Source organism: Thamnophis sirtalis, unplaced genomic scaffold, assembly GCF_051295495.1.
Source record: "Thamnophis sirtalis isolate CommonGarterSnake01/CBP01778 unplaced genomic scaffold, rThaSir2_p1.2 scaffold_5, whole genome shotgun sequence".
NCBI classification, from domain to species: Eukaryota; Metazoa; Chordata; class Lepidosauria; order Squamata; family Natricidae; genus Thamnophis; species Thamnophis sirtalis.
Genome location: NW_028261385.1, coordinates 19,954,136 through 19,980,735, shown reverse-complemented (window position 1 = coordinate 19,980,735; position 26,600 = coordinate 19,954,136). Strand labels below are relative to the sequence as shown.

The 26,600-nt window shown below is 42.3% G+C and overlaps 1 protein-coding gene across 1 annotated transcript in view; it reads right to left on the bottom strand.

Annotated features, from left to right (window-relative positions):
- TARS1 (threonyl-tRNA synthetase 1) overlaps positions 1-26,600 on the bottom strand; it is a 35,534-nt gene that overhangs the window by 6,536 nt on the left and 2,398 nt on the right. Inside the window, exons 3-17 of the mRNA XM_087715389.1 lie at positions 24,326-24,516; positions 22,046-22,169; positions 20,472-20,593; positions 18,306-18,423; positions 14,284-14,348; positions 13,270-13,348; positions 12,059-12,205; positions 10,961-11,059; positions 9,829-9,995; positions 7,770-7,932; positions 7,326-7,463; positions 5,365-5,442; positions 2,860-2,960; positions 1,319-1,423; positions 45-117 (exon numbers count right to left, since the gene is read on the bottom strand). Of these exons, the coding sequence (XP_087571515.1) occupies positions 45-117; positions 1,319-1,423; positions 2,860-2,960; positions 5,365-5,442; positions 7,326-7,463; positions 7,770-7,932; positions 9,829-9,995; positions 10,961-11,059; positions 12,059-12,205; positions 13,270-13,348; positions 14,284-14,348; positions 18,306-18,423; positions 20,472-20,593; positions 22,046-22,169; positions 24,326-24,516 (1,770 nt within the window). The remainder of the gene's footprint in view (positions 1-44; positions 118-1,318; positions 1,424-2,859; positions 2,961-5,364; positions 5,443-7,325; positions 7,464-7,769; positions 7,933-9,828; positions 9,996-10,960; positions 11,060-12,058; positions 12,206-13,269; positions 13,349-14,283; positions 14,349-18,305; positions 18,424-20,471; positions 20,594-22,045; positions 22,170-24,325; positions 24,517-26,600) is intronic.

Here is a 26,600-nt window from a genome sequence, read left to right as displayed (position 1 = left end):
TAAGTTGATTTTGCATCTAGGACAAAATAAAAGTTATAACTTACCTTCTGTGCATATTCATCACACGTTGGTCCAATTGGTATTACCATCACTTGTTGAGGAGATAACCAGAGTGGCCTTGGACAAAGGAGAAGCAACAGAAGTCACTGCTATATGCTTAGAGACAACAGCAATTCCGGCTAACTTTGGGAGGATCTAGCAACAATGACCTTCTGCACTGCTATTAATTGTAAGTATTTCTTAGGAAGCGCACACAGAATGGGCTTCAAAACTGTGCATTTCTTACAGTATCAGAAAAAAAAAAAGGATTATTCTTCATAGTTCAGAATAGGTCAGATCCTGATTCCATATCGTAGTTCTACCAACTAATTGAGATTGAACAAACTTTCTAGTTCAAAATGTAACATGGCTTCTTATATGGCTTTAATAAGATGTTGTAAGCTACTTTTTTTCAGCACTGTTGTAACTTTGAATGGGTGGAAACGGGAAAGATGCCTCCTGCAGCACCCTGCTGGCCATGCGTGCCCCCTCCCCCCCGGGCCCCATTTTCACCAGCAAAGTGGGGCAGGAGGCTGTCCAGGCCGAAAATGGGGTGCAGGGAGCACGTGAGGCCCAATAAGCCCCATTTTCGTCGGCAGGGTGCTTAGGAGGCCATCCAGGCCAAAAACGGGGCGGGGCCAGTCCTTTGCTATTTCCAGGCCCACCCCCGTGAGTCAGATCTAAGCACCTCACGGGCCTTGAGCTTGACACCCCTGATTTATTGCAATGTCTAAACTCAAGTCCCCTTATTTAGGGTTGATGTGGGGAAAATAGCAAGCAGGGATATTATATACACCACCTTGAACTGTATGGAGTATGATATGATAGTAATTATAACTTGACAGTTACAATTTCATATTTTTATGTACAGGTAGTCCTAGACTTATGAGTACAAGGAAGCCCAAAATTTGTTGATAAGCAAGACAGTTGTGCCCCATTTTATACCTTTTTTGCCACAGTTGTTAAGTGAATCACTGCAGTTGTTAAGTACATTATGCAGTCGTTAAGTGAATCTGGGTTTCCCCTATTGATTTTGCTTGTTGGAAGCCAGTTGCAAAGGTTACACATGATTATCACATGACCTCAGGACAATGCAACTGTCATAAATGCATCCACTTGTCAATCACCCAAATTTTGATCCCTTGCCCATGAGAATGTTGAAATGATAAGAAAACTGGTCATGAGTTCCATTTTTTTTCAGTGCTGTTGTAACTTTGAATGCTCACTCAATGAATGGTTGTAAGTTGAGGACTATCTGTATAAAATAACAATACAATACCATTTGCCTCCGTAGTTTTCAGTCAGGATAGCAATCATCCTCTCCACCGATCCCAAAATGGCACGATGTATAATCACCGGTCTCCTTTTGTCATTACCATCATGGCTAGAAGATAAAATCAGTATACCATATTTTTCAGAGTATAAGACGCTCCAAAGTATAAGACCCACCTAGTTTTTGGGGAGGAAAACAAGGGGGGGGGGGGAAATCTGCTTCTGCCTCCCAGCAATTTGTCTCCTTGCAACAAATAGCAAACAGTACAGACAATATACACTGTTATGTTTCAGACTATACTTGTACAGATGCTGTTAAAATTAACGTGCTTTCTGGAAGTATAGTTATTCTCTGCTATTTAAAAGGAGATACAATAGCACTGGGCCTCTTCAGATCAAGCATTTATTTTAAAAAGCTTCTTCATTTTGTTGAGTTGTCTAGAACAATAACAAAGCAGTCTTTAAAAAATAAGTCTAATAATTTGAACCTTCTCTAGGAATTTATAGTTATTGACTTACCTCCTTGCAGGAAACAGCAAACAGCCTGATTAGCACAAGAAAAAAAAATCTGCTTCTACCTCCCAGCAATTTGCCTCTTGGAGCAAACAGAAAGATCCACTACTGCAATGCGCTCTACATTGGGCAGCCCTTGAAGAGCATTCGGAGACTTCAGCTCGTCCAGAATGCAGCCGCGCGAGCGATTGTGGGTGCACCTGGGTACAACCACATTACACCTATCCTCCGCGAGCTGCACTGGTTACAGGTTGGTCTCCGGATACGCTTCAAGGTGCTAGTCGTCATTTATAAAGCCCTTCATGGTATTGGACCTGGGTATTTGAGAGACCGCCTGTTGCCAATTACCTCCCAAAGACCCATTAGATCACACAGATTAGGCCTCCTCCGGGTTCCATCTACTAGCTAATGTCATCTGGCCACTACCCGGGGGAGGGCCTTCTCTGTGGTGGCTCCGGCCCTTTGGAACGAGCTCCCCGCAGAGATTCAGACCCTCACCTCTCTTGAGGCCTTCCGAAAAGCCGTTAAAACCTGGCTGTGTCGGCAGGCCTAGGGTCGATGAGTTCCCTTCCCCTCTCGAATTGTGTGGCTATTGGTTGTTTTACATGCCCTGTATTTTTTGTTGTAGTTTTTGTGTTTCCCTTCCCCTCCTTGGGTTTGTGCGCCGCCCTGAGTCCTGCTGGGAATAGGGTGGCATATAAATAAAATGAACCTCAAACCTCGAGTTTGGGCACACCTCCCGATCATCAGCTGTTTCAGGTTGCAGGGATTGCTATAGCCTATTGCAGCCTCTGCAAGCCTCCTTTTCCTCATTTGCTGTATGGAGGTAAATTGCTGGGAAGCAGAGGCGAAAGGGTGGGGGGCGATGGGTGGGGGGTGGGGCTACATACAGTGTATAAGATACACCCAAATTTCCACCCTCTTTTAAGGGGGAAAAAGGTGCGTCTCATACTCCGAAAAATACAGTAATTCTCAAAACCCAGTTAACTAGATGAGAATTATAAAATGCAGAATAAAACCATGGGATGTATTTACCTCATGTATGTCAGGTTAAATCTCAGAGGGAGCTGGAAATCCAACTGGATGGTGGCACATTGATGGTACCTCCCAATGGCATCTTTGATCTGGATATCAATCTTTTGGGGGTGAAAAGTTAGAGGATGAGACAAACAAACATGGACAGAATTCTTACAAACATAGAAGAACCGAAGAAGCTTCTTGGTTGAGAAGCGAAACATCTTCACAGAAAAACAAAATAAGTTCAATTGTTTCTTCAAAAACCATCTCTGGTCATGACCTAATTTTTGAAATGGAAACGAAAAAAAAATGGTGTGGAAGGAGAAATCGACTGCAGAAAAAAAATGGGAATTTTTTGGTCAGAACCCAATTTGGTCGTGGTCAGAAGCGTTCGTGACCAGAGGTTCTACTATACCATCTACTGATGGTATGGCATTTGCCAGGGTTTTAGCCCACACCAAGATCTGCAAGCTTCAGCGATAGCTGAAAATTGATTTGTTCACTCAAGCTTTTAATTCTAAACGAATCTGCTATTATTCCTTGTGGCCTTGATTTTTAATATCACTTAGTTCCACATTTTAAAATCCTATTTTGTACCCAATTTGGAATTCGCGTCATAATGAAAAGCATCCTCACATTGTCTAACGCAGTGTTTCCCAACCTTGGCAAACTTGAAGAGATCCGGACTTCAACTCCCAGAATTCCCCAGCCAGCAAATGCTGGCTGGGGAATTCTGGGAGTTGAAGTCCGAACATCTTTCAATGGCCAAGGTTGGGAAACACTGGTCTAACGGTCCGCTGAGGAAAAACATACCTTAGTGTCAAAAGGAAGAACTAACCAGCAAGTTCTTCACTCAGGGACCAACTTCAAGATTATTCTCCTGCTTCCATTAAATCTTGATTACCGTATTTTTCAGACTATAAGAGGCACCTCCCCCCCCCCAAAAAAAGAGGATGAAAATCTGGGTGCGTCTTATACACTGAATTTTTGGCCTCCCAAAACCCTGCCCCCTTTGCAAAAATGGCCATGCATAGCCTTTAGGAGGCTTCCAGAGTGCTCCTGGGGAGGGCAAAAATGAATGAAAAATGAGCTGGTTTTTTGCTCTGTTTCCCCCCCCCCCCAGGAGCACTCTATAAGCCTCCTAAAGGCTGTGCATGCCCTTTTTTTTGACAGAAACCAGACCTGTTTTTGCAAAAAATGGGCCATTTTTGGGAGGTCTGCAGAGTGCAAAATCTTTTTTTTAAATTTGCGTCTTCAAAATCTTGGTGCGTCTTATACTTTGGAAAATACGGTAACTCCTTTATTTAACAACATGGTGGCTATATCTGCCTTATTTTATTTTATTTCACAATCATTATAATCAGCAGCTTCTTCCCAAAGAGAGCAAAATGTTTCCTAAGATATTTCATTAGGATTCTTTTTTACTATCTTGCTTTACAAATTGCGCAAAGAATTGTCTTTGTCTCTGAATTACACAGAAATGGATGTGTTCCTCTCATTTTCATCTTGCAAAGTGTCAGTGAAACGCTATCAATCAGATCTAGCATTTTTGTTTTAAGCACTGCACTTGTCAGGCCTCCAAAACAAACAATGAAATGTGTTGATACTTCAAAGCTGAGTTCTTCATTGTTTCCTATTGACAGAATCTTGCCAAATGAAAGACTATCTGCAGCTACCATATACCCTGAGAACAAATAAAGAGAGGCAGTCTTCACCCTATTTCTCTCGTATAAAATATCACCACATTGTATTGCACATACAAATCTGTTACATGCAATTCTTCTGTATACAATTCTGTTTAGCTCATAGTCCAGTCCAGTATTTCTCAACCTTGGACACTTGAAGATGTGTGGACTTCAACTCCCAGAATTCCCCAGTCACTGTGGCTGGCTGAGGAATTCTGGGAGTTGAAATCTACATATTTTCAAGTTGCCAAGGCCGAGAAACACTGGTCTACTCCATTCCTCAGATCAACTCCCCTGATAAGCTTTATTTATTCAACAGGCAAAGAGGAAGGCTAAGAATAAGTGAGCATGTCTCATACATACACCAACCTGTCCCTATTTTATGGTACAGGACTACCATGTTTCCCCAAAAATAAGACAGGGTCTTATTTTCTTTTCACCCCCTGAAATAAGCGCTTGGCCTCATTTTTGGGGAGATCTTATTATTTTTGAGGGGCAGGAGACGGCGAGTGTGGTCACCTCATGGCTGCTGCTGTGTTGCAATATTTTCAGGGGAGGGCTTATTTTAGCACATGCGCTCAAAAGCCCGATTGGTCTTATTATCTGGGGAGGTCTTATTTTCAGGGAAACAGGGTAAGTAGAGAACTTTTCTCACCCTCCTGCCTGAATATTCTGCTAAATAACTTCAGAGCTCTGAAGAGAATTTTGGTATAATGGGAGTCAAGCACAGGTAAGCGAACAGCACCAGTCCATAGCTTCTCTAATGAAATAAATTACAAAAACAACATGGAAAATGAAAGAGTATTTTAAAATGTTGCTCTTAAGGTGATTTACTAACCTTCGGCCCATAGAAAGCTCCATCTCCAGGGTTCAGTTCCCATTTTTCGTTGAACTCATTCAGGCTGTTTTCAAGTTGCTAGTAGAAAATGATATGCCAAATGTTAATGGATTTATTCTAAGCAAAATGACTGATTGTTTCTCTTCTTCACAACACAAACGTTAGAGGAGTGTGTGTGTGTTTGTGTGTATGTGTTTGTATAGCCAAGGCATGTTGTGGCCCGGCAGCATAGCTGGCAGCAAATTCAAACAGTGAGGAGGTTGGGAAGGGCCAGTCCTGGAGTCTGGGGAAGGCTCTGATGAGGGCTCTGTGTTGGAGGCAGAGAGGGAGCCAGAGCCCTATGCCAGTTATCAGCTGCCTTTGGAGTCAGACATCAGTGAGGCAGACGAACAGCTGGAGCCTGTTCCCAGTGTGCACATGCACAGAGTTGTCAGATGAAGGGAACAGCTAAAGAACAGGGGTCGACTTGGAAGTAAGACCACAAGTGGACGATGAATGGCCTCTCCCAGAGAGGAAATAAAAGAGGAGCGAAAGGGGAGTGGAGTTTTCAGGAGACAATTGGTTCGATTAATTGGTTCGTGACTCTCCAAGCCAGATAAGGTCTGTGACTGTAAATCCTCCCTTGAAAGACTTCGCTGGATGTGAATGAGCAGAATTCACAGCAAATTAATAAAAGGTTTTTTTGTTGGGACAAGGAGTTTGCTTCATGCTCTTGGGAAGCCTCGGTCAGAACAAATCAGTGTTAACCCTGGTGATTTCTTTACTTGTTTTACTTTGTTAACTGCCTTGAGTTTCAAGAAGCTGGCAATATATCAGTAAATATGATATTCACCAAGCTAGGCTGAATCACAGTGCTATCCTATTATCTAGAAACTCTCTTCCTTCCAATCTCAGAATCCCTTAAGGTGGACTTAAAATATGCTGAGCATCAGTTAGTTATAGACTCAACATGTATTTTTAGACTAAATTTACTTTTAAGTGTGTTCCACTAAAGCTATTTTCCCTGGCAATGGATTCTGCCCTCTGAATTTACTAGGTAGCAGAACCATTGAAATCTATAGTAGCCCAAAGTTCATGGCAGCCTACGGCAAAGATCAGAAGGAATCACCTTCGTGCTACAGTTCACAAAATTATATGCCTTTTAATAAAAGTTGTCAGTTCAAAAAGTTGTGCCAAACTTGTTCAGTTCACATTGCCAATCCCTTTTGGCCTCCTACATTTTGTCCCCCTCAATTAGGGGTGAGCTGCTACGGGTTCGCCTGGGCTCGGTAGAACCCACAGCTAACGTTATGGCCGGTTCGGAGAACCTCCAAATCCTACCCTTGGCTGGCCCCGCCCACCTTGCAATCCCACCCTGTCCCACCCTTCACAGGAGTCTCCATGCAGCCCATTTTGGATGCGAGATACATGCAGGGCCTGCGTGGAGGCTTGGGGAAAATGAAGCTCCCAGAAGGCCAGAAACGGGCCCATTTCCTGCCTCTGGAGGGCATTTGGAGCCCAGGGGAGGAAGTTTTCACCCTCCTAGAGACTCAAAGAAAGCCTCCGGAAACTGCCCCCCCCCCGCCATGCTGCAGGAGGCCGACTAGGCCACACCCATCATGGCCACACCCACCCAGCAACCAGGCAGAGAACCCGTTGCTCAAATTTTTGAAGCCCACCCACCCCTGCCCTCAATCCTCATGCTAACAGCTGTCCTGCTGTCTCTAATCTATATAGAACTTGTGCATCTAAGGTTATAAAAAAAAATCCACATAAAGAATGTGTTCTTTTTTTTAATCCCCTCTAAGAAAAGGTATTTGAGGACACCAGGGACTGCAGGCTCAGTACAATTTAACCCCCAAACTACTAATTGGAAATTATGTATTTGGACAGAGCTTACTTAAGACTGATTTACATTGGCCCACTTCCTACATTATTATAGGAAATAAATGAACAAACCGCTATATTTAGGACACAAATACCTTTTCAGCTTCATTCCACACTTCAATATCTCCAAGGAACTTTTCCGGACGGGTAGAGAGGTGAAGTTTGAAGGAAAAACCAAAGACTTCATACACGGTGCGCAAGAATTCCAGGCAACTTTTGATCTCCCCTTCAATCTGTTCATAAAATGAAAAGACTCAATGCGATCAATATCCATTCGTTTTGGTAACACTATTTTCCTTAAATTACCCTAGATCAGGGCTGCCAAACGCAATTTCATTGAGGGACACATCAGGGTTGTGTTTGACCTCGGGGGGGTGGGGGCGTGACCAGGGGGCATGGCCAGCTCGACATCACTTGTGTCAGGGACGCCTGTGGTGGCCTAAGTGCTCTGTCAGTGAAAACGGAGCTCGGGAGGGTTCGGGAGGGCCTGTGGCCCTCGAGCCTTGAGTTTGACACCCCTGCCCTAGATCATTTCCCACCTGCTCCATGGCGCAAAATATGTGAGCGTCATCTTGCTGGAACCTCCTCACTCGGGTGAGACCGGTCAGCGTCCCAGACAGTTCGTTACGGTGCAGAACTCCAAAGTCAGCCAGGCGCAGAGGCAGCTCCCTCCAAGACCTTGGCCGATGATCAAACATAAGACTAAAGAAAGTAAGACAAATAGTTGACATCTGACTGCGGTGACATTGCTGAGAACAACCATATGAAGAATCAAAAGCAGTCTTGAAAAGCAGATCCTTTTCTACAAATCTGCCAAGTTCCCCCAACCAGAAGTCCTGCAGGCAGGTTAAGGACTACAGTTTTCGGATTTCCAGTTCAGTAGAGGACAAGTTATCATTCCTTTTAGCTATTACGTTTGGCCCAAAGACCATGCTTGCTTTTGAAGTGGTACTCTAACGACCATTCTCCAATGCTCAAGGTGGCGCAGTGGTTAAATGCAGCACTGCAGGCTACTGCTAGATCAGCAGGTCAGCGGTTCAAATCTCACCTGCTCAGGGTTGACTCAGCCTTCCATCCTTCCGAGGTGGGTAAAATGAGGACCCAGATTGTTGGGGGCAATATGCTGACTCTCTGTAAACCGCTTAGAGAGGCCTGAAAGGCCTATGAAGCGGTATATAAGTCTACTGCTATTGCTATTGCTACTGCTATTCTCTAAAAACACAGGTAGGGTAGGACAAAGCCCACATTTAATGAATTGGAACTGCCTTTAATTAATTAAATACAATGAATACGGTTATCCTTGTGGTTTTGATCCTCTCTCCTGTTTCATTAAACAGTTCAATGTTTGGCAATCCTCCCTTGAAAGACTTTGCTGGATGTGAATGAGCAGAATTCACAGTAAATTAATAAAGGTTTTTTTTGTCGGGACCAGGAGTTTGATTTCTGCTTTTGGGAAGCCTAGATCAGAACAACTAGCAGTTTATCAACATGTTAGCTTTATCTTTCCCATCTAAACTGCACTGTGTTTGTGGCAATCTATACACAGATTTATAAACACAAAACTGGGATCGTCCCCTGTGTTGACAGTTCTGTGTTTTCCAAGGTATCAGACAGAAGAGAAGCAGCCAGCCAAGCACAACACCAGAAGGGGAGATACAGTACATGTTTACCTAAACAGACAGGTGTCAGTTACTAAATTGATCGCAGCCACAGCAACGAATCATTGCAATGTGGGCTTTGGTGACAAATATTTGCAAATATGTTCCAAGAGTAAGGTATTAAATTCTAGATCAATACAATACAATAGCAGAGTTGGAAGGGACCTTGGAGATCTTCTAGTCCAACCCCGCCTAGGCAGGAAACCCTATACCGTTTCAGACAAATGGCTATCCAACATCTTCTTAAAGATTTCCAGTGTTGGGGCATTCACAACTTCTGGAGGCAAGTTGTCCCACTGATTAATTGTTCTAACTGTCAGGAAATGCCTCCTCAGTTCTAAGTTGCTTCTCTCCTTGATTAGTTTCCACCCATTGCTTCTTGTTCTGCCCTCAGGTGCCTTGGAGAATAGTTTGACTCCCTCTTCTTTGTGGCAACCCCTGAGATATTGGAACACTGCTATCCTGTCTCCCCTAGTTCTTCTTTTAATTAAACTAGACATACCCAGTTCCTGCAACCGTTCTTCATATGTTTTAGCCTCCAGGCCCCTAAAGATCTTTGTTGCTCTTCTCTGCACTCTTTCTAGAGTCTCCACATCTTTTTTATATTGTGGCAACCAAAATTGAATGCAGTATTCCAAGGGTGGCCTTACCAAGGCATTATAAAGTGGTATTAAGACTTCACATGATCTTGATTCTATCCCTCTGTTTATGCAGCCTAGAACTGTGTTGGCTTTTTTGGCTGCTGCTGCACACGGCTGACTCATATTTAAATGGTTGTCCACTAGGACTCCATTACAGCATAGTTGGCTGGGGAACTCTGGGATTTGAAGTCCACAAGCCTTAAAGTTGCCAAGTTTGGGTTTCCTCTGTTCTAGACCAAAGTAGAATAGGAAGGGGGAAAAAAGAGCAATTGATCTAAAAGTTGGCACAAATCGAATACCAATGTCCAGGGCAGTTCATGGGCTTCAGAGCGAAGACCTCTTTTTCCACTTCAAACGAAAACATGTTGTCACTGTAATGCTGCCAATGGCCAGAGGTCACCCAAAGCTTGCTGTTGTAAACGTTTGGGGAGACAACTTCTTGGAAGCCTCGTTTTCGATACTCGCTCTGTGAAAAAAAAAAAAAAGAGAGTCAGAGCCACACTGAGCAGAGAGAATCCTACGCAGGCATTCCTACGATTGCAACGAGCCCATTTGCCTTGCTAAGTCAGACAACTGTTAAGCGGGTTTTGCCCCATTTTGTGACCTTTCTTGCCACGCTCCTTAAGTGAATCGCTGAAGTTCAGTCAGTAACACGGCTGTTAATTGGAAATGGCTTCCCCATTTGTCTATGCTGGTCAGAAGGCCGCAAAAGTTGATCACATGATCCTGGGACACTCCATCCGCCATAAATATGAGCCGGTTGCTAAGCATCCGAATTTGTGACCATGAGGATATTGCAATGGACGCATGTGTGAAAAACGGTCAAAAGTCACTTTCTTCTGTGCTGTTGTAACTTCAGGTGCGCCGAGGTGGCGCAGTGGTTAGAGTGCAGTACTGCAGCCACTTCAGCTGATTGCTAAGCTGCAGTTCGGCGGTTCAAATCTCACCGGCTCAAGGTTGACTCAGCCTTCCATCCTCCCGAGGTGCGTAAAATGAGGACCCAGACTGTGGGGGCAATATGCTGACTCTGTAAACCGCTTAGAGAGGGCTGAAAGCCCTATGAAGCAGTATATAAGTCTAACTGCTATTGCTATTCAGTCAGTCACTGAACAAATGGGTTGTAAGTCAAGGACTATCCATGCTTAGTTAAGCAATTTTCTCCTAACCACTGCGGATACCTTTTTCGTTACAATCAATAATCCATTATCATTAACATACAAAACAATTGTGTATCCTTTTATTATGACCAATGAGCCATAATCAGAAATAAAACAGTTAAATACAGGTAGTCCTCGACCATAACGGAGCCCCAATTTTCTGCTGTTAAGTGAGACATTTGTTAAGTGTTCTGCTGCAGCAAAACTTCTAGAGAAAGAAGAATTGAAGGAAGGAATGCTGCTGATACCACAGAGATGAATTGCCGTGACTTACCCTGATATATTCTATCAGTGTATTATAGACATAAGCGCCTTTCGGAAGGAAGAAACAGCTGCCAGGACTGAGTTCATGGAAGAAAAAGAGTTCTTGATCCTTTGGGATAAATAAATAAAAAACAATAAGTTTTCCTATTTATTTCCATATTTGCACTGTTGTTGGAGAATATTCAGATAAACAATTCCTTTCTAAGATCATTTTTATTGCTTAGTTGATAATCAAAGACTCTGGGTGTCCCACAAACTGCTAAAACCAAGTGCATTGTGAATAATAAAATGTAATTAAGAAACAAGTCCAACCACTAAAAATCCCTTAAGCCAGAAATAAAGCTGGCAGCATCCCCAACACTAACATGCTACGCCCTAAAGCCAAGCCTTGCAACCTGGCTGGAAGGGATATAGAGAATCTGCTTCATGCATGATTTCCTAAAAATCAAACTGTCTCCCTTTCTCCACAAGCTTCCCCCAAAAAGGAACGCTTGGAGACCAGGTAGAAGTTACTCAACAACGCAGCTAGGTTGAGAGATGACTTCTTCAAATGGAGGTGGCTTCCTTCAAAGCTGCAGTCACAGGCTCCTTCCTTAAAAAAACCAATCTCACTTTTGACCTTCCTCCCTGGTTGTTTGAAGCAAAGGAGCAAAGATCCGTCCCATATTACTAAAACACTCCGTCTTAAGCTTAAAAGAATCTCAGATGGCTTTGCAAGATGTCACATTAAGGGAGCCTGATACCCAGATTTTCAAATACACATGGCTTTCCATGTTGGCTTTTTTGGCAGCTGCTGACATGAGCGGCTGACTCATATTTGAATGGTTGTCCACTAGGACTCCAAGATCCCTCTCACAGTTACCACTATTGAGCAATGTACCATCTATACTGTACCTGTGCATTTTGTTTTTCTTGCCTAAATGTAGAACCTTACTCTTTTCACCATTGAATTTAATTTTATTAGACAAAGTTCTGCATCTTTGACTTGAGGATGGCAAGGATATTGAATATAAACTTGAATATAAACTATTATTTTATGTAGCAAAGAAGAATGAGAAACTGTTTTTTAAAAAAGCATATGCATTCTTTGAGCAGAAATTCTTCTTACCCGTCCAATTTTCCTGTGATCCCGGTTCTTTGCCTCTTCTTGGAACTTTTCCCACTCTTTCAGCATCTTAGCATCTGGGAAGGAGATGCCATAAACCCTTTGCAAGGTTTCCATATCAGACTTTCCTTCCCAATAGGTAGAAGAATTCTGGAGTTATAGAAAAGATTCGGTAACAAATAGTGTTATCATAGAACAATTTTAAGTAATTACAGATTTTATAGGGAAGTACTGCTATATATTCAGTCTATAATTAAACATATGCATTTCCTAAGCTTCAGAAATAATTTAGGATATCTTATTAAGTGCAAACCTCTTACATAATGTTTGGATGAAACATGAAGACAGGTAAACTATTGTACAACAATAAAAAACAGCTACCAATAAAATATTTCTCAAACTCATCTGTGGGATGAGTTTGAGAAATATTTTAAAATAAAGTACTTTTTTTTACAGTTGCAATAAGCAAAAAAAAAACGACAAAGGGGCTCAATTTATTCCCATAGAAGACCGGCTGATTTCAATGAAAGCAAAGTATTCCCAGTGTTTAAAAAGTTAAATTGCTCTTCTTCATTTCAGTAAAAGAGGCAGATCTTCTAAAAATATTTTTTGCACTGCAGTTATTTCAAACTAAACACCAATGATTCTACTAAGTCTAAATCTAATCAATGCATCTTTCTATAGAAGTTTTGAGAGGAGGATGGAAAGGAGGAGGAGAGAGGGTAGGAAGGGAAAGAGGAAGAGCGGGAGTAGGAGAAAGGTACAGGAAGAAGGAAGGGAAAGGAGAGGAGGAAGGAAGAAAGTAGAGAAGGGAGGGAGGGAGAAAAGAAAGGGAAAATAAGGTGGTGTTACAACAGGAAGAAGGGATGGTAAATAAAGCAACCCAAACAGTATATTATAACCTATTAAATGAAATAATAAATGTATAAGAATGATAAATGTTAAAACACCTGTAACCAAATGACATGCTGTATGTGATGATGGCTTTTTTTTTGTCTCTCTGTGTGTGTGTTGTTGTTTTTTATTTATTTTAACTTTTTTATTTTATTATTGGGTGTATATGTGGTTTATGTAATAAAAATAAAAAAATTTAAAGTAAAAAAGAAGAAGTTTTGACTGGATTTTAAAAACTCAACTAGATAAATTGCCCTGAAGCTCGTCAGGAGAATCTAGCCACATATACTATAATTACAGGATGAAATTTAATTTCTTACCTTATGTATTTTTAAGGCTTTTATTTTCCCAGTATGTCTGACGTGAGGTCCTCTACAAAGATCAATCAAAGGACCACACCTAAAAGGTAATGATATGATTCAGTTTCTTGAAATTGTGTCATAAACACTGACTTCTTATTTTTATTAAAAGGGAAATGAATGTGCAGCAATCAGCCTCTAATAATATCAAGACTGACATTCTTATAAAATAGTAAAGGTTCCCCTCCCACATATGTGCTAGTCGTTCCTGACACTAGGGGGCGATGATCATCTCCGTTTCAAAGCCAAAGAGCCAGTGTTGTCCAAAGACGTCTCTGTGTTCATGTGGCCAGCATGACTAAAAACCGAAGGTGCATGGAACACAGTTACCTTCCCACCAAAGGTGGTCCCTATTTTTCTACTTGCATTTTTTATGTGCTTTCGAACAGCTAGGTTGGCAGAAACTGGGACAAGCAATGGGAGCTCTCTCCGTTATGCGGTACTAGGGATTTGAACTGTCAAACTGCCAGTTTTTCTAATCGACAAGCTCAGTGTCTTAGCCACTGAGCTACCTTGTCACTTAAAATAAAACAGTAAATTGCTGCAAATCATGGTTTTCTTTGAAACTGTGCCTTCCTGCCCAGAAAACAGAGAAAGGTAAATGGTCAGAGAATATCTTGAGGGATTGCAGCCATGTTTCTCAACCATAACAGCTTTAAGAAGTTGAAGTGGACTTCAAACTCCAGAATTCCCATGTTTGGCTGGGGAATTCTGGGAGTTGAAGTCCACACATCTTAAAGTTACCATGATTGCAAAACACTGGATTAAGATATGTAGCGGAGATAAATTGTTCCAATTGGCTATATTCTATATAGTGTTGTTATGATTGGGTAGACACTCCATGGTAGGTATTTGGTGAAAGGGCCTATAATATACTTTCCAAATTACAAGTGGGATAATTTTGTTTAAAACTGGGAACGCTATAGTTAGTAATAGAAAATCCAAACTAGGTAGGTATTTTGCCTTTTGTTTTACCTGTATACAGTAGTAGTTGGAGTGGTGACTTTTTCATTTAAGATCCGACACTTGAATTTATTGTACTGTTTGAAAAGAAAATGTAAAAAATATACGGAATGAATGTTAATTTCTAGTGCCTGTAATTTGATATTGAAACAAACATTTAATATTTTTTTATTTTTAATTTTTAAAACAAACACAACACATAAAATCTTCCTTCTTTACATACTGTAGAAAGTGTATCAGTTGGTTACAAAAGGCTTTCGTGCATCTCTTCCACAGACATCAAGCATAATTCATATTAACTCAAGTATTTTAACTCAGATATTTATACATGTTACCATCATCATACCTCCATTTTCATTTGACTATAATTGTTTAAACGTCCTTCATCATAAAATATACCAAGATTTAATACATAATCACATACTGGCGTTTCATTTACTATTTCTAAAATCCTCCAATAACACTAAATCCTTATAGCCTATTCTAGCTAAACATCCATAATATTTAGTAACAAAATTTTCTAATCCTCCTTTCCAAATCACTGTTTACAATTTACATCCGGTTTCCTTATGTTGTACCCATACATACCGTATTTTCACGACCAAAAGCCGCACCGGATTATAAGCCGCAGTATCAATTAACGTTAATTTTTCAAACTTTTTCCACATATAAAGCGCACCGGGTTATAAGCCGCACGTTTCCCGACGCTTCTGGACATCTGTTGCAGTCGCGAGGAGCGGTACGAAGGTTCTTGGCGCTCCAGGAAGCCCCGAAAGCAGCTGGGAGAGGCGCACGGCTTGGTTTCTCCTCCCTGGACGTCGCAGCAGCAGCCCCAAGCGCACCGATCTCTGTGTTTTTCGCATCGGGGCATGCTCTTGCAGCACACCCCGATGCGAAAAACACTGAGATCGGTGAGTTTGGGGCTGCTGCTGCGACATCCAGGGAGGAGAAACCAAACCGCGCGCCTCTCCCAGCTGCTTTCGGGGCTTCCTGGAGCGCCAAGAACCTTCGTGCCGCTCCTCGCGACTGCAACAGATGTCCAGAAGCGGCTTTTGGGGCTAATGGGGATTGGATTTCCAGCTCGATAGCCCCTGTCGCTTCTGGACGTCTATTGCAGTTGTGAGGAGCCGAGGAGAGTGTGGAGAAGAGCGCGCGATGGTTCTTGGCGCTCCGGGAAGCGGGAGAGGCGCGCGGTTTGGTTTCTCCTCCCTGGACGTCGCAGCAGCAGCCCCAAGCGCACCGATCTCTGTGTTTTTCGCATCGGGGTGTGCTGCAAGAGCATGCCCCGATGCGAAAAACACAGGGATCGGTGCGCTTGGGGCTGCTGCTGCGACGTCCAGGGAGGAGAAACCAAACCGCGCGCCTCTCCCGCTTCCCGGAGCGCCAAGAACCGTCGCGCGCTCTTCTCCACACTCTCCTCGGCTCCTCACAACTGCAATAGACGTCCAGAAGCGACAGGGGCTATCGAGCTGGAAATCCAATCCCCATTAGCCCCAAAAGCCGCTTCTGGACATCTATTGCAGTCGCGAGGAGCAAAGCAGCTGGGAGATCTTTTTCCACATATAAAGCGCACCGGGTTATAAGCCGCACTGCCGATTTTGGATCAAATTTTAGGATTTTCAGTGCGGCTTATGGTCGTGAAAATACGGTATATACGTTGTTATCATTATCCCTCCTTTATTTGACCATATCCTGTATCATAACATTTCCCCCCCTAATAATCAAGACTTAACTGAATCGAACTTAGTTCTTTTTTTATTAACCTTTATATATAATCCAAAAGGATTTCTAATCTTTCTTTCCTAACAAACATTATTCTATTTACCCATAAAAACGTATCTTTCTATTCTTTGAAAAATAGCCTGATGAAAGCTAGCTCTTCATGCATCTGTGCTTTCCATAAAACTTCCACTATGAATTTAATCATGCATTTCTTCTTGCATTCCCTTTATATTAATGTATTCCAAAGGCTGAGAAACCATTAAGATTCTCACTTAACGTCTCAGAATCCTATGAGACAGCATTACAGGGGTAGTCCTCGACATGCCACTGTAATGAGCCTGTTGATTATGGCCATACATCATAACAATACTAAAGAGGGTTTTTGCTATAGTTTGCTATGGGTATTGGTTTGCCAAAAACTGGAAGTGCTGGTTTTCAGCAAAGCCATCATAAACTGTGGTCACGTGACTACAGGATGTTGCAAACAGCTGAATGTGCAGCCATATTGCAAGTGCCCGAAGTTCAATCATGTGACCTTCCAAGTGGTCCTGACCATCAGAACGTCAAATCTAGGTCACAAGTCCGCCTTTTTGTCTCAACAGTCGCTAAGCCAGCTCCCCAAACACGAGAAACCCTCTGACGTGAATTCAAAAGATTCCTTTACTAGGAATGCCGGCAGCCCCAGCAAAAAGTTTATCTTGCAGGCTAAGAAGTCCATCCAGCTAGAAGATCAATAGTTCCCTGCCTCACCTAATCATCTCCGCCCCCTGCCTTTTAACCCCCAGAGCTAGGGTGGGGCTTTGCTAGCAGCTGTGGCTCTTCCTTCCCCAGGATAGGCCCATGGATTTCCACTGCTCTCCTCTCCTTTCCCTTCTGCGCAGCCGTGCGTCAGGCACTGGACCCAGCTGTTCCTCCTCTTCTTCATCAACCACCTCCAGACCTGGGGGCTGTTGACTTCATCTGAGCGCTGACGGATGGCCCAGGCTCTGCCTCTTTCTCTCTCTCTCTCTGCCAGCTCCATTCCCTCTTCCCCCCTCGGAGCTCCCGGATTATCCTGATGCTGACCCTGACTCCCACGCCTTCTCCTCTGATTCGGCTGCTGGGAGGGGCCGGTGCCTGACAGGCCACAACAGCATCCTGCTATCCAAGTAGTTGCAAATGAGGAGGTTGTAAGCAATAATTGTTGTTGAAATGTGTTGAAATGTTAGTAGATAGCTCGGGTTGGTAGTGAGGCTGTTGGTTTGAGCTCCGCGCTTGGCAATTTGGTTGTGAACGTTTTGTCACCATTCAAGGAGACGTCTGTGCGTTTTGAGTTGTGTCTCAAACTCAAAAAGCACTGATGATGTCCCCTCGAACAGTGACGGAATGTTTGCAACCAAATTGCCAAGCTCGGAACTCAAACTAACAGCCTAATAATTGTTGCCTAATGTTTCCTACTGCAAGTCATTTCACAATTCTGTAAATGAAGGGGATGTAGATACAAAGACATACTGTAGTGTTTGCACAGAGGAGGTTCATTAGAGGGGAGGGTTCATTAAGGGGAATTCTGACCGTATTTCCTGCTTAGATCTCTGCAGCTTTCTTGAAAGAACCAGCCCAGAAATTAAGTTTACACTTAATTTCAAAACATCAAGCCATATTAGATTTGCACAGTGGCGGGATAGCCTAGAGGTGGAGTTCTTACCTCACAATCAGGAGGCTATGAGTTTAATCCAAGGTAGAGGGAGATATTTCTCTCTCTGGGCACAATTATATCTGCTGAACAAAGCTCTGCATTGGCAACAGGAAGGGCATCCAGCCAGTAAACACTCAGTTCCATTTAGTTGACTCCACCCAAGGGATTACGGGGTTGTTAAAAGAGGATGATAATGAAGCCATACTAGGTTTGCAAAGTGAGGATTCTGTATTTGATGGGAAAGGATTTACAATCATGGCAATTGTAAGACGCATGGGTTTCAGCTCTATGGCTGGCTGGGGAATTCTGGGAGTTGAAGTCCATACATCTTAAAGTTGCCAAGGTTGGAAAACCCTGCATTAAAGGAAAGCCTATTTTGCAGACATGACATCCCACATTAAACATAGTGTCTGAGTAACTGAACTAGAAATAATGTAATAGTTTAAACAGAGAAAAGGGATGGATTCAACCAGCCTCTGGTGACACTCAAGGTTACAAAAACCGAGATGCTAAAGATACCAACTGAAACTTGAAAAAGCAGTTGAAATATGTCATATAATTAGAAAAGGTGTTGCAAAAATAACTAAATGCTCCTCTAAAAACTAAAGTTGGCGCGAGAGGATATTTTAGGGTATACCTTAAACATTTCAAGTAAAGTTTCCTTCTTAATTTCCAGTCGCTCAAAAAGTTGTTTCTCTTTCATGATTTTCTTGCACAAGACTTCAATGGCAGGGAAGTCATTGCTAGACACACCCCTGAAATAAACAAAGATGTATCAATATCAGTTGTACTTATTGTTCTCTGACTTATTTTTTTTGCTTCTTAAACAGTCATTACTAAAAGCAAATTGCCAGATCAAGAGGGATTTCCCTGAACTCAAGGGGAAAGTAGAAAGAAATTAAATATTTTTAGTTTGAAAACCTCCACCAACAAAGCAACAGTGTATATTTTATTTTAAACCTTTTACAGGCAGCATCTGATGAAAAACCAGAAACAATAAACTTCGCAGATAAAAGATGTATAGCCATTTAGTAGGAACTGAAACCCTTCTTAAATGCCCCACGCAGAAAAACTGAGCCAAAGTCATCAAAGAGATGCAGAAATAAACCCACAGCAGTTCAAGGAATCCCCTTATAAGGAAGGCACAGAAAATTTCTGAGTTGCTAAGTTTTTGTAAAGATTTGCATAAGTCAGGGGTGTCAAACTCGATTTCATTGAGGGCCGAATCCGGGCGGTAGTTGACCTCGGGGAGGCTGGGCGGGCATGGCTGACTGGATGAGTGTAGCCAACTGGGTGGGTGTGGCTAACTTGATGCCGCTCACTGGGCGTGGCCGACTGGCTGGGTGTGACCAGCTGGATGCCATTCCCCAAACTGCTGGCATGTTTCCTCTTTGCACTGGGTAGACCAGGCCGAAGTGACATGGGCCAGCCCCTTATATTTTCCAGGACAGCCTGTGGACCTTGTGTTTGACACTCCTGGCATAGGGGAGTCTGAAGAACTCACGTTGGAAGCCTATATAGGTAGCCCTTGACTTACAATCATTTACTTAGTGACCACTTGGAGTTACAACAGTGCTGAAAAATTACTTACAACTGCTCCTCTCACTTACTACCAACATGGTGTCCCTGCTGTCATGTGATTGTAATTCGGGAGCTTGGCAACTGTCACACCCATTATCAATAGTTGCAAAGACCTGTAGTCATGTGATCATCACATGGCACATTCTCAGATGGCTTCTAACAAGCAAAGTCAAGGGGGAAACTGGCAGGGAAAGTCACCAGTCTTAGTCATGTGACATCTCAATGAAAAGCCACATTGCTTAACAATATGTTCTATTTAGAGGTGGGCTGCTGCCGGTTTGGACCGGTTCAGGCAAACCAGTAGTTCCGCCCATCGGCTGGGCCCACCCACCTGCCCCGGCTATATCCTGTCCTAAGTTAGGTTTCCGAAAGATGCCCTAATTTAGCAGTTCTCAACCTGTGGGTCGGGACCCCTTTGGGGGTTGAACAACCCTTCCACAGGGGTCACCTAAGACCACCGGAAAACACATATTTTAAAAAAAAATATGGTAAACATAAAATAATTTTATGGCTGGGGGTCAGCACAACATAAGGAATTGTATTAAAGGTTCGCGGCATTAGAAAGATTGAGACCCACTGCCCTAATTAATTCATGAGCCTCGAGCTAAGTTTCAAAAGAAATCAAGTCATTTCTTAGGAACACCATTTAGGCAATACCCTATTGCTATCAGATCTGACCTCATTTTAATTGTGGATGAACTTTGCCCATTTCTTCCCTCCCCTCAGTCTGTGTCATAAATCACATTCTCCAACGAGGTGCACGCCCCACAAGCCTGCTGTAGTAATCTGAGATCCGACTCTAGCCAAAGTTATGTGTGGAATGCGCTCCCCCCCCCTTCCTCACCATGGCAACTTTATAAGTTGACATCCTATATATCTCACTCTCTGATTCACTCGGCCCACACAGACCAGCTGATTTCCACGTCTCGCCCACTCTACTCACTGCGGCTGCCCAAGAAAGTGTGCTGGAAGCTGCGTGCATGAAATTGCCATGTTTTCGAAGCCGCATGCTCACATTTTTGGTTCTGCACTAGGCGAACTGGTTGTTAAATTATGTGAAGCTCACCTCTGATTCTATTTCCTCTTGTAGTCATAAATCAAGGACTGTCATTACATCCTAATCTCATTCGTCCAGGAAAATGGAATTTAACCTTTTTCTCCTCATGTAGACACACAGACATACAAACACACCTACACAAACATATACACACAGAAAGCTTACCCATCTTCAAGGAACATATCATAGTAAAATCCATTCTCTATTGGTGGACCATAACATAAGCAACCACCGTATAATCTTTCCATAGCTTCGCCCATTATGTGAGCACTAGAATGCCAGTACACCTAACAGGGGAGAAAAGACAAAGAGAGCACATTCAGACCTGTATTTGTAGACTCCAATTAATGCTATGCTGCCAAATTTGAGTCTGCCAACATAATTTCCTACCACCCTGAGACATTAATTAATTATTAGACTATAGTATATTTAATGTTAATATTACATACATTTTAAAGTTTTATTGTGTTGCTTGGTTGTGAGCAGCCTAAGATTGCCTCTAGGTGAGATGGAGGTATATAAACTTATTAAATAAATAAACAGTATAAATCAGTGTTTCTCATCTTTGGCAACGTTAAGATGTATAGGCTTCAAGTTCCAGAATTCCTCAGACAGTCTGAGTTGGAGCTTGAAGTCCACATACCTTGAATTTGCCAAAGGTGAGAAGCACTGATATGAACCTTAACACCGAATTAGCACAGTTTATTCTCATTGACAAAAAAACTACAAGAAAACTTGAAAACTCCAGGCCAATCATGCCCACCAAATGATAACCCTTCCTTCTTTAGACTTCAATAACCCCCAAAGTTCTCCTTCCTCTCTATTTGTATTACAAACATTGATATGTTCCTTATTTATTGTACAGTCTGCTTTCAATCAAGTTTGGGGTTTAACTTAATATATTAAAATTAATCTTTGGGGATGACCACACAAGTAGATGGCCATACAGAAGTACACCCTGGAAATTTCTGCATCCAAACACAAACTAGGTGTTGTGGCCCCGCCTGTAGCCAGCGGAGATGGCAGCAGAGTCGGACAGTGAGGAGGTGGGGGAAGAACATGGGCCAGTCCTGGAGGCTGGGGAAGGCTTTGATGAGGGCTCTGTGTCGGAAGCAGAGATGGGGCCAGGGCCATCTGACAGTTCTCAGCTGCCTTCAGAGCTAGACAGCAGTGAGGCAGAGGAACAGCTGGAGCCTGTTCCCAATGTGCGCATGCACAGAGCTGCCAGAAAAAAAAGAACAGTTAAGAAATCAGGGTCGACTTGGGAGTAAAGCCACGGGTGGATGGTGAATTGCCCCTCCCATTGGAAATAAAAGAGGAGCGAAAGGGGAGTGGGCTTTTGCAGGAAACCATTTGTTTGTTCATTTGTTCATTAGTTAGTTCATTTCAGGAGTGTGAAGATCTGTCCGTGAATCTCAGAGATTCTGTGCCAAGTCTCTCCTTGCACAGCACTGGGTTTGGAAGATATTTACATGGCAGATTTCCAAGCTAGATAAGGTCTGTGGTCATAAATTCACCTTTGAAAGACTGTTCACCAGGCCTTTGCTGAATGTGAATGAGAGGAATTCACATTTGTTTAATAAAAAGGGTTTAGTCGGAATCAGGAATCTGCTTCGTGCTTTTTGGGGAAGCCTAGGTCAGAACACTTGGTCTGACTTAGCTTCCAATCCTGGACAGGTTAGCCAGGTGCTCCCACCTGCTCAGGCTGTTCCTTTAATACAACTGAATTGATTACTTACTGCTTGAGCTTCTTCGTCATCAAACTTGAGTAATTCCAAGGTACAGTCTTTCTCCAGAGGACGATCAAGATCCCAAACCATTTTATCCACTCGAGCAATAACCGTGTTGTCAGCTAAACCTTGACTAAAAGTATGAAAAAATAATCATGTTGGTGCATATTAACACAATTTTTCTACTGGTTGTTTATTCTCAATGGCAACAGGGGGGAAAAAATCCCCAAACTCATTTTCATTATTTAAATATTATTTTATAAGGTAGTATACCCTGATATCGACGGGACGCGGTGGCTCAGTGGCTAAGATGCTGAGTTTGTCGATCAGAAAGGTCGGCAGTTTGGCAGTTCGAATCCCTAGCGCTGTGTAACAAAGTGAGCTCCCGTTACTTGTCCCAGCTTCTGCCAACCTAGCAGTTCGAAAGCATGCAAAAATGCAAGTAGAAAAATAGGGACCACTTTGGTGGGAAGGTAAAAGCGTTCCGTGTGCCTTTGGCATTTAGTCATGCTGGCCACATGACTACGAAGACGTCTTCGGACAGCGCTGGCTCTTTGGCTTAAAAACTGAGATGAGCACCGCCAACCAGAGTCAGGAATGACTAACACGTATGTGCGGGGGGAACATTTACCTTTACCCTGATATCAGGGAAATATTTATATGTTATTTTGGTACAAAGGTGTTTCTGGAATGTGCATTGAGACAAATTTTGATAATTTATTCAAACTGATCCTGAATAATAAGTATATTACCATATTTTTTGGAGTAAAAGATGCACCAAGGTTTTGAAGAGGCAAATTAAGAAAAAAAGTTTTTGCACTCTGCAAACCTCCCAAAAACAATCCGTTTTTCATGAAAACAGGCCTGTTTTCCCCCAAAGAATGGCATGAATAGCCTTTAGGAAGCTTGTAGAATGAGGGGGGGTGGGCCCCCCAAAAAAAACCAATTAAAAAACCTTCTGGTTTTTTGTCAAAAAAATGCATGGATAACCTTTAGGAGGCTTATAGAGTGTTCCTGGAGGCTGGGGGAGGGGTGAAATTGAGCAAAAAATGAGATGTTTTTTGCTCATTTCTGCCCTCCCCAGCCCCCAGGAGCACTCTGAAAGCTTCCTAGAAGCTCTGCACGGCCATTTTGGTAAAGGGGGCAGGGTTTCGGGAGGCCAAAAATGCTGTGTTCAGTGTATAAGATGCACCCAGATTTTCAGCCTTTTTTGAGGGAAAAGGGTGCGTCTTATACTCCGAAAAATACGGTATTTGGAATTTATCAGAACACGGTTACTTATCTCATCAGATGTCACAAACCCGCAAGGTGAGAAATGGCAACAAATGGCCTATGAAAACCAGGCAACACTGCCATGAAAAATACTGAGGGAATGCATTGAACAAGAAAACAATAGAAAGCATTTTATAAGGTCCAGGGACATTTAAGAGCGCCAGCACCAGTCCATGACATGCCAGAAACCAGGCCGTGTAAATAGGCGAAAGCGCCATCTGCAGGATGCAGGCAGCATATGAGCCCCCTCTGGGCCATCCAAAAACCTCTCTCCACTGAACCAGTTCCTGGTGCCCAGAAGGTTGGGGGCCACAGTTAGAGAATATAGGAGTGTCCCTTTGGTTCTATTGCTCTGATGAATGGTTTTAAAGGCTACGTTTTAACGATTTCAAAAAATCATATTATTTCCTAAAGTAAAAATAACAACAAATAGCCTTGGAAAAAGTATAATTCAAGAAGTAAATTCTATTGAGGCTCTACACTAGCTATGTGTCTGATTTCAGATTAAATTAGAAAGGACAATAACTAATGATGAAGTATAAAATAAAGTATACAAACAGAAAGCAACATCTGGACTATATATTTGTTGTTTTTTGTCAACACCTAATTCACTGGCTGTTGTCACACTTCTGATCTCTTCCTAACTATAATGTCAGAAATGTCCGCAGGGCATCTGAAAACAACATAGCTAGATTTTTTAAAATTACATAATTGTCTTACTTAAATGTTTTTTTCCTCAAAATACATTTCCTGGGCTGTACAAAGTAGCACTGAATACATAGATCTTGTATTAAAATTGCATCAATGGGTGACATTTAAATTTTTAAAAAAACATTAACACCGGTTTATTCCTGTGTACAATTAAGTAGAGAAGTCATTAAGATGTTCCCTCAATACAGAAAAATTGAGTGCTATAAAGAGTGACTGAGAAGAACATGGTTAGGACGTGATTAAAAATTAAATGCACACATCTATGAACTGTAAATGCAATATGAATTTTCTAAAGGTAAAATATACCTGATCCCACAGGCAATTTGGTATGGTGTAGTCTTCCAGGATTCAGCATCAATTTGTTTGCCATCGGGTAAGGTCACTTTAATGGGCTGGCTGTCTTTAGCAGCTCGCTCTGCCAGAAGAGTATCATGTTCTGCTTTAAGTTTATGATACATTTCCAAACGCTGGTTAATATAGTCAGGCCATGGACTAAGCTGCATGGGATCAAGAAAGGTAAAGAAAAATGAATATTCTGGAGCCTACCTTTATTAAGTACCTTCTGTTTCCTGTATCTTCTTTATTCAGGGCAGTCTAAATAATTTTATGTATCAATAAAGGAGAATATTTGTAGCTTTGGGTTGAAATGAAGGGGTCCCTGGTGCTCTCTTAGCTTGGTTGTTGCCTCGCAGACATTTCGCTACCATACTAGGTAACTTTATCAGTGCATCCAGACAGGGGTGAAATCCAGCAGGTTCTGGAGAACCTGTAGCGGAAATTTTGAGTAGTTCGGAGAACCGCCAAATGCCACCTCTGGCTGGCCCCAGAGTAGGATGGGAATGGAGATTTTGCAGTATCTTTCCCCTGCCACACCCACCAAGCCACACCACGCCCACCAAGCCACACCCACAGAACCAGTAGTAAAAAAAATTGAATTTCACCACTGCATCTAGAGCTTGGGTAATGAAATGTCTGCGGGAAAGCAACCAAGTTCAGAGAGCACCAAGGACCCTTCAATTTTATATAGTCCTCTTCCCCCCAAAAAGGAGAACTTTCAGAAAGTTTGAAGGAAATTCTTGAGGTCTATGATGCTGGTTTACGACCTTAAAATAAGTTGATTTGAGGTTTTCAAAACTTCCAAGGAAAAATAAACCTCAAGAATGATTCCTTGCTCCACCCCAAAGTTCTATAATGACTAATCGTGTCACTGAGGGCAGTGGACACAGAATGCTGAAGGATTCTTAAAAGAGAACTGGAAAAAAATGGTGGGTGCTTAGAACGGAAACGCCCGAAATGAGCAACTTCTCGATAATCATCTCATGCATGAAATGTTTCAAAAGCGTTAAATGCACTAAAAACATTGATTGGTAATATGAATGTTTATTTCTATCCACAACAGCCATTCTTTCAGTGGTGAAAACAACCATCAGTTAGAAATCTTTGCAATACTACAATCACACGTTGACTTAGAATTTGCTGTTTTAACTAAAAAAAAAAATTATTCTGTTTTGATAAGCACAAGTAGCAATTGTTGGGAGAAGTCTTGACTTTTGTGCGCAATATTTCAAAGTTTCCCAAAGATATTCGGTCATCTAATGATGGAAACAAACTCTGGGATTTATTGTTTTGATCCAAGAAGGTTTTATTTATTTATTTAACTCTCTCAAAGAGACTCAGGGCGGCTTGCAAGTAAAAAAAGGGAAAGGGAAGGACATACAAAAACAAGACAACATTAAAAGATCCACAACATTCACAACTTAGGATGGGGCTGGACAAAGTCAACAGCCCCAGGCCTGCCGGAACAGCCAGGTCTTGGTTGCTTTGCAGAAGAGTCGTAAGGGTCCAGATCTCCGCGGGGAGATCATTCCATAGGGCCGGAGCAGCAACAGAGAAGGCCCTTCCCCGGGGAGTCGCCAGCCGACATTGACCCGCAGATGAAATCCAGAGGAGGCCTAATCTGTGCGATCTTATAGGCCTCAGGGAGGTAATCGGTTGTTTTCACATATTAGCTAATAATCCCCCAGAGACGTATATTTAGAAAAAGGATCTGCGTATTTCCTTGCAGTGTCCAGCACATTTCAATTAAGCCACCTTTCAAAGCTATATCCATAGATATATACAATTTTTTTATATATTTTTAAAAATTACATGAATAGACCGGTAGAAAGTAGGGCATCAAGACCTAATTATGTACAGGAAGTCATAATTTAGCATCTGCCTTGTTTGGCAACCATTTGCAGTTACAACAGTGATGAAAAATCACTGTGATCTTTGCGACCAGTTCTTGCATTTGTCACCTTTACAGTTCTGTAAAGCAAAGGAATCCTGAAGTAAGGTCAAAAGTACAGTTTTTTTTGCTTGACAATCAAGTTGCCAGTCCCAACTGTGGTTGCTAAAACCAAGACTACTGTACAGGTATTTTCTCGTAAGGTTCTTAAGATAAGTTTAGGCAGTTACATATGATTGGCGAAGGGGGGAATGAAACGGAAGGAGAAATTAATTACTTGATTGTTTTTTATTGTTTTGAAATGAAGACAAAATCACGGACAGAAATAGTAGGTGTGTAAGTATAATATTTAAT